At 45.1% G+C, this 8,275-nt stretch overlaps 1 protein-coding gene across 2 annotated transcripts; it reads left to right on the top strand.

The window, feature by feature from the left end:
• The first annotated feature begins 3,490 nt into the window (after nt 1-3,490).
• LOC119464762 (uncharacterized) lies at nt 3,491-7,088 on the top strand. Of its 2 annotated transcripts, XM_037725709.2 has the most exons (6): nt 3,491-4,041; nt 4,143-4,199; nt 4,838-4,946; nt 5,361-5,466; nt 5,875-6,065; nt 6,498-7,088. In XM_037725709.2, exons 2-6 carry the CDS (start codon nt 4,180-4,182, stop codon nt 6,660-6,662), a joined length of 591 nt encoding a protein of 196 aa, XP_037581637.1. In that variant the 5' UTR covers nt 3,491-4,041; nt 4,143-4,179; the 3' UTR covers nt 6,663-7,088. The 2 variants fall into 2 exon arrangements, with proteins under 2 accessions (XP_037581637.1, XP_049512062.1); XM_049656105.1 differs by having other exon boundaries at nt 3,491-4,199.
• Nucleotides 7,089-8,275: the final 1,187 nt, after the last annotated feature.

Raw genomic sequence — 8,275 nt, forward strand, 5'->3', positions numbered from 1 at the left:
AGCCATGATAAAAATTCTGTATAACTTGTCCCCAGAAGAAATTTTGAATATGGTAAATTACTCTTTAAAGACAGCATGGGTACCTTCAGAATGGAAACTTGCTAAGGTAATTCCGATACTTAAAAAACAGGGAGGTCGATATGATTTAGATAATATTAGACCAATTTCCCTCACATCAAACTTAGTTAAACTAATAGAACGAATTTTAAATTGTCGAATTACGACCTACATTTCTGAAAACTTAATACTTGGCCCCTGTCAAATTGGTTTCAGATCTGGGTGCTCGATTTGATGTGCACACGTAGACTTAGAGAGTCGCATACAACTTGCTCGTCACCGAAGAGAATATTGAGCATTAGTGACCCTAGTTCTAGCAAAAGCTTATGATTCCGTGGAACATGGCATACTGATAAAGCAATTAGAGAATTACAGGTTTCCGAGATACATCCCGGCGTGGTTGTCAGAAGTTTTAAGGGAAATAGAATTCTACCGTTTTCAAAACGGATGTTCATCGTCTAGGTATAAGCAGCAGAGGGGAGCTATTACCACAAGGGTCAGTATTATCTCCTGTTTTATTTAATATATTTTTAAGCCCCATCCCGCTGCTCCAGGACATTCATGTATACGTTTATGCTGATGACATCGCTTTTTTGTGTCGAATGCTGATCTACATTCATTTATCAAATGTTACAAAATTACTTATCTAATCTTGAAATTTGGATTGAGACCTTACATATGTCTCTGAACGTTAGTAAAAGTGCACTCCTTCTCTTTCCTTTAGATGTTCCCGTTCACATTTCACTGATGTATCGTCAAGAGTTCATTCCCCAGGTGGATTCTCTTAAATACCCGGGAATTACATATGATGGAACATTAAACTGGAAAAGCCACATTGAAAACGTCGCGTTTAAGGCAACTCGGGCTGTAGGATGGTTGCGTAAAATCAGTAACCGACGATACGGGCTGCGAAGAAACACATTAATTATGATATATAAAATGTATGTCCGACCAATCATGGAATTTGGATGTGTCTTATTTTCTGGCTGTCCAGCTTATAAAATAAACCTTTGGTACTATTAGAAAAGGAAGCTCTGCGTTTGTGCCTTGGACTCCCTAAGTTTGTTGCAAACAACGTTCTGTATATGGAAGCGCGATTACCATGTTTAATTAGTAGATTCAAAATCCTTACAGTCCAAACGTACTTAAAGTTTTACGATTCTCCCCAAAGAAGATCAATGTACGTTTTCATTAATGAACCAAGAACATTTTTTAATAATCATTGGTCGTGACTGCACACCCCTCAGATCGTATTCGTACAGGCACAGCTAACACCACTGATTGTACAAGTTCACTGTATTCACCCAATAAGTCAATCCAAGAAAAACCTCCATATTGAATTTGACGATATTTTCCCCTCGAATGCTAAACTAATGCCACTCCAACATTTAAATGACCAATTACAAGATTACCTCTCTCACCAGGAAACAAACAATATAATAGCCACTGACGCTTCAATGTTAGACGAGAAGGCTGGCGTAGGCATCTTTTCTCCTTCTCTTAGTTGCTCCTTTTCTATTCGCCTTCCGGATTACACGACTATTTTCATAGCAAAATTATTGGCGCTTGTTTTAGCACTGAGCAAACTACCCCCGAATCGATTATGAGCGGTCATAGTAACAGACTCTCGGTCGGTATGTGTGTCGCTTTCCTCGGCAACGAATACAACTATCTTAAATGTGTTTCAAAATTTAGTCGCTACAACGTTAAAAAATTATTTTCCTCTGGGTTCCTGGATACTGCGGTTTATACATAAACGAAATGGCAGATTTATTAGCCAGAACATCTTTAAATGGACCTGTGCTTCATATTTTACCGGATACAGCTTACGTCACTGCATCGAGATTCAGAACGTTTTGCCTACGAAATGACTTATGCAAATTATCGCTGATCCCATCTACAAACGTTCAGCATCTCGGTTTTGGCTGGAATAATCAGTGGTGTCCTTCTCGGCAGTTAGAAGTTACATACTCCAAATTACGCTGTCGCATCCCGGAATTGAAGTTCTATTTACATAGAGCTGGTCTGACGATGTCCCCTTTGTGCCAAAATTGTAAGGAAATTGAAACAATAGACCGCTACTTTTATTGCGATAGCAATTATATGGACACTCCAAAGCATATTTCTGCCGTCGTCGTCGCTGTCGTCGTCACCCTCGCCGTGAGGTTCCGAATGACGTCAATGGAGATGAAATCGTCGCTGTGCGCCGCCCACGGAGGAAGATTATTTAGGAGTAGAAACTCCCGTCAGCGCGGGCGCTCGCGTGCGACCAGATAACGTCACATTATTATGCGCCGACGGGGGCGCATGCAGTGGCGGCGCCTTGCGGCACGTCATGCAAGCAGCAGCGAAAAAAAAAAAAAAAAAAAAAGAGCAGCAGCCCGGCGGATCGGTGGTGCCGCTCGGGCGCGTTCTCTTCGGCGGCGCCCGTGTCTCCCGCGCTCAAAGTAGACGACACAGGCGTTCGGCGTTCGCTTCAGCGTGCACGCCGTAGCGTTGTTTTTGTGGGCCTTTAAGTCAAACAGTAACTGTTCTTGTCGGTGTCTGTTCGAGGGCCGTAATACTAACAGCGCTGATACGTGCAGTGTACCCTTGTTCGGAAATTGCTAGCCTAAGATGGGATGCAGGTGGGATGCGTGAGTGCCCTCAGTAGAAGTTGTGAGGCGCGCGGCCGTACGGGAGCAACGCGCGCGGCCGCGAACGAGAGAAACACATGTGACCGGTTGCCTTGGCAACCAAGACGGCGGTAATTTCTTTCTCAGCCGCCAGGTGCTGCCAGCATGATAGTGGCTCCGCGGGCTTGTGACATTATCTGGTCGCCGCAACTGGCGGAGTTTCCACTCCTAAAGGTTTCTTGCTCCGTGGCGCCGCCGAACGCTGTATGTGCGAGTGAAAGGGCGCGAGGGACGCGCGCTTTCACGGGGAGTGAACGCACGGCGGAGAACAAACGCGCGTTCTGCGCTGTGCTTCCTTAAGGGCTGCAGAAGTAGGTGTCTCTTTCCTCCTCTACAATCACCATATATGTAGAGCAAACGAGCCTTCTTCCGACGCGCGAAAGGCCGTGGGGGAGGGGGGGGGGGAGGGGGAGGGAAGGGAGGCGACGTTTAACTGCGGCACCAAGTGCCTATTTATATCAGAGGCTCCGGCAACAGTCAGCAACGCCGCACACATTCTGAGCGAACGCGGGCAAAACGCCGACGGCGTCGACAACAGTTCTGCGTGTTGCCGGTGCTGCTGCATGTCCAAGTTTATACAGCTGATAAAGCTGCTATCATTACTATCATTACTATCAAATTTGCTATCGCAATTGATGCTTCGCCTTTCAGGTGAAACTGCGACGACTTTTTTTATCATGCCGACGTTATTCAAACCAGAGAAAGATATTACTCGAAGCTCCACTCTGCAAAATTGGATTAAGATTAAATACACCAGGGGCGCTATAACGTAAAATGATTCCAAGTTGGTTTGATTCCAAACTCCTGACGTCAAAATGACGCCGCAGAACATGCGTATGGGGGCGGGACACGACGACGTTTTTCAAACAGGCCAATCAGCAGCCTCCATCTTTGCCGGAAGCACGCTTTGCTTGTTTTTTACTCCTAAAGGGGCCGTATAGCAAGTTCATGTTAGATGTAAACGCCTAATAAATAGATCATTGTTTTTCGCTGACATTAAAACTGTTTTGTAATGTTTTGACGCGCAAGTGGTAGACGCGTGTTGCCAATTATTAGCAAGTATTCGCATTTTTCGAGCCGTAGTCACACACGCGTCGATTCCGCATCCGAGCCAGTCCGAGCCATTTTGCTGCGCACAGGTAAGATGGCGGTACGTAGAAGCAGCTGATCAGTGCGTGTCCCGCATTTAGTGTACCTTTGCACGTAACACTGCACGATTAGATGAGTCTCGGCCTCCGTGGTGTGCTTTCGCCCGAGAAGAATTTCGGAAGCTGTGAACATCATGGAAACCGTGAAAGCGAAGCGCAAGGTGAGTAAACAACATCGACCTCTTGTGCCTAATGCCTAGACAGTCGCATCTGAACATCTGCGGTGGTCGCGGGATGCTCACATTTGCTTTTATTCGCACAGGATAGCCAAGAATCGATGAAGGTTGGAAAGCAGCACGATGTACTGCAGCAGATACTGGTAAGCAAACTTTTTCATTTCACAACGATCTGAACTGTCTGTCTCCGGGTGTGGGTGAAGTGCGCAGTGATAAAGCCCCCCTACATGTTGGAAGTGGACTTAACCGGGGAAAACGATCTGTTATTTTGTTTGTTTGTGAAGTTTATTACGTTTCAGAAAAACAGTGATTATGTTGTGATAATGTTACAAAACATTGAGTAAGTGTAACCACTATTTTTTAACGGCATGGTGAAATGATATGTGAAACGATACGACTTGTTGCTTGTATTAATTTGCTGCGTTCCGGCGAAAATTAAAAGTACGAAAAAATGGCAGCACCTCCAGGACCCCGCGTATCGGCAGCTCAAACCACTCTGCTTGTTGAGTTTATGGAGCAGCACCCGTACTTGGCGAGAGGCGCCACAAGCCTCTCGCCAAGTATGAGTGCTGCGCATAAAAAAGCGTTGTGGAATGAGCTGACGGCCGCGCTCAACGCGCTAGGGCCGGCTGTAAAAACAGCCCGGCGCTGGCGCCAGTATTGGGCGCGAATTGTGCACGACTTAAAAAAACTTGCCGCGCAAGTTGGGTCGGAGAGGAGGTGAGCCTGCAGCTTTCAACATACTTTGGAACGTAAGCTCACTGTGTTCATGTTTTTGCAGGAAAACAGGAGGAGGCAGGTTGGGCGGGCTGGAGGGCCGTGTGTTGGACGTCTTGAGCCGCACCGGCCCAGGCTACGCGCCGGTCGATTTTTTTCCTGATGACGCCGAGGTGCGTAGTGTTTTGTGTTGCTATGTGGACCGGTTTGGGGAAGTTGCACTGTTCAGAGCTGATGAATGTTTTACTGCTTTGTGTTTATGTCTGTTTTCTTGCAATTAAGAACACATGCCAGCACATGATATCCATACTTTGCAGAAATGAAAATCTGGCCCCCCCCTAGAATAACATAAGAAACCAATGCTGTTCAGAAATGTCCTGTGATTGATTATATGGTTCGTTACTCCGTGAAGCATGTGTAGTCACGAGTAATTCAGTTGATGTATCAAGCATATTCTGTACAGAGTGAATAAATTTGAATAGACTTGGCAAACAGTTCATGGAACTGAAGCAACAATAACAGTATTAAAATCATATTCATCAGGTGCAATGCTCACATAGTGTGTCTACTATGCTTTGTTATTGCAGCAGGCAAGCTCCAGCGAGGAAGAGGCCGCTGCCGCCCATGTGCCTCTCCCGACGGCCCCACCCCAAGTATCCGTGGGCACAGAGCCGGGGACGAGCGGCACTGCACGTAAGGCACTTTAACAGCAATTGAAATGCGAAGCCTTCAGAAGAAAGCACTGCCTGTTGTGAACTTTTAAACAGAAAAAAATTTATTTCACATAGTCACCTACAAAGAAACACAGCTAGTCCCTGCCATAATCTGACTGTGCAAGACGAAACTATATTCTGTTTGACTAATCATACCACTTGTAATGCAGCTTCTGTAGCGTTCAAGTTGTCGTGTAGAAATTAATATTGGTGCAGCATATTGTAGTGCTGTGGTGTCGCTTTATTTATTTATCCAACTGTAAGGTTTATATTGCCTACAGCTTGTTGCCGGGAATAGTTTCCTATGTTTCTACCTATGAACCAGTGAATGTTCAACATAGAAGGGCACAACAAATTTGTTATCCTCTTTGCCCATTTAATTTTTAAGGACCACCACCTCGGCAGCAGCCCCAAAGACCACCTCGGCTGCAGCCCCTAAGACCACCTCGGCAGCAGCAGCTGCTAGAGGATGCGGCCTGCAGGGCAGCAGAGGAATGCGCGAGGCAGAGGCAGCTGGCGGAGGCTGCAAACGTGGAGGCTGTCGCCTTCCACCAGATGCTTCTTGAGCAACACAGACAGGTACGTACAACTCGCCCAGGTTGCAATTTTTTTAAGAGGGCATCTGTATTCACTGGGCTGAAGTGTTCATTGGTTTGTTTACTTATGTATCCTCTGTGAGATGCTTTCTCATTCTGTTACTTCGCAAATTACAAAGCATTTCCGTGGTTGCATGTACCGGCACAGCATGCTCATCTTTTGCAGGTAAATTCAGCTTATCACCGACATTGCTTTCTTAGTGACAAAGGTGGCTTGGTAGCATTTTCTGTCTTTGAACATGCTTATAACATAACAGATCATATACAGTTTGCACTTCAACTTCTCACGTCATATGCATACGTTCTCACTGCCCTCTAGAGTAATCGTGCTGAAAGTGTAACCCTTGCAAACACTGATGAAACGAACAATTTAATTTCGTTTCCTCTAGCTGCAGTAAGTGCATTTTTTTCGCAGCATCATCAACAACTGGTGGAGGAGCAGAGGGCCTCTCGCGTGGTGCAGCAGCAGTTGGTGGTGGAGACGAGGGGTTTGCGGGAGGCGACTGCCCTCGTCGCAGCCACCTTACGCCAGCTCGTCGCTGCCCTCGCCCGTGGCCTCCGCGAGCCGCCTCAGCCGTAGTTATATATATGTTGTTCATTATGTCATTTGTTTATTATTTAATGTTTCATAATGCATAATTTATTGCAAGTTTTTTCTTATGTTTAGTTCCACTTGCTGAGCAAGTTTGTCTCAGTGAGTGAACTGTATGTCTAATGTTTCATCTTTTTGGTTAGGTGTGTGCTTTCGTTTTGTTGTTTATGAGCTATTTATGTATTCATTGCTTTTCAAGGAACATGTTGACTAAGTAGTCACTTTTATTTTAGCCACAACAGTGTTTCACACACAAATGCTGTGATAACAGGTATTGAAATCCACTGTTATGATTTTCACACTATATTTATGTTGTTTCCAATCTTATTTGCCCTATGGAACCCACAAGTGGCCATATTATTTATTTTAGCAACACGTGCGTGTTACTTGCAATAGTTATTGTGATATATCAGGTTTCCATATCGGTGATAGCAATGCAATCTAGTCCCCATTGATGTTGACAATTTTTTATACACCCAATGTAGCCATTATTTTACTACATTCACTGCCAGGCTGTTCTTGTTGGCCTTGTTATATGTCAGATTATCGAAGTGCACGGTATTTTTTCACGTTTGTCATTCCTTAAAGGCGCCGGACTGCACTTTCACACGGGTGGCCCTATTGTGGCAGTATTTATTGCATATAGCATATATTTTGTGCTACAAACATGGATGCATAACAGGCAAGTCTTGCAACACCTTTTTGTGCTATGAAGTTGCTAGGTGAACGCAAATGATCGTGGATGAGCCCAAAGAAAAACAGTATCAATGACAGACATTTATGTGATTTAATGTGTGCCAGCAGCCTTTCACAATGTATTAGATCCCATTTAGTGGAAACCGTACTGTCACTTTGGCACCGTGAAATCGTACCCTGTGTACATTGATTTGTATCATGATGACTGTTATTCACTTCGAATAAAACATGACACTGAAGATGTGTTGAAATTGTTCGTTTACTGTAGGGATATGAAGGAACGAGTTTCAAGAACATCACTGGCACTTGATATCACTTTTTACAAATATATGTACAGTTTACAAATGAATGTACATCCAAGGGAGCATCATGTGCTTGACATGCCAGGCGATCTGTGTCAGCATGACTTGGCCTGTTGAAAAGGAACTGTGCGGAAGCTGTGTGGCAAAGCTGTGTGGGGCCTGCAAGGTGTGCAAGAACAGTACATATGATGGAGCGAAAAGTGTGCTTTGCTGCGGCCCAAGCAGGAAGCGAGGAGACGAAGTCCAATATCCTCCCATGCACAGTGCAGACGGCGGTGACAGTGGCGGTGATGCCAGTAGATAAATGCATCAAGACGACAGTAGCAACAGCAGCAACAGCAATTCAACTAGCAAACTCCTGCTGCCCAGAGAAGTGGCTACGACATTCTGCTAATGACCACAACGTTGTCTATCCACAGCTACTAAGTAGTGTCACAGTGGAATGATGCAATAATCTCCAGTTGTGACAGCTCATTGGTACACGCTATGTGAAAGCAATGGTGGTAATTTAGCAGATGCTATAAAAAAACACCACGCTATCCACTCATGCCAATACGCCTTCACGTTGGTTCCTTCTCTTTATTAGGCATATGTGCCTGACAC

Source organism: Dermacentor silvarum, chromosome 9 (assembly GCF_013339745.2).
Source record: "Dermacentor silvarum isolate Dsil-2018 chromosome 9, BIME_Dsil_1.4, whole genome shotgun sequence".
Taxonomy (NCBI): Eukaryota; Metazoa; Arthropoda; class Arachnida; order Ixodida; family Ixodidae; genus Dermacentor; species Dermacentor silvarum.

Bases quoted from the DNA above. Each gene is read 5' to 3' on its own strand.
- LOC119464762 (XM_049656105.1), top strand. From the start codon at position 4,180: ATGTACTGCAGCAGATACTG. The intron at 4,200-4,837 runs GTAAGCAAACTT...ATGTTTTTGCAG, and splicing joins ATGTACTGCAGCAGATACTG to GAAAACAGGAGGAGGCAGGT. The intron at 5,467-5,874 runs GTAAGGCACTTT...TTAATTTTTAAG, and splicing joins GGGGACGAGCGGCACTGCAC to GACCACCACCTCGGCAGCAG.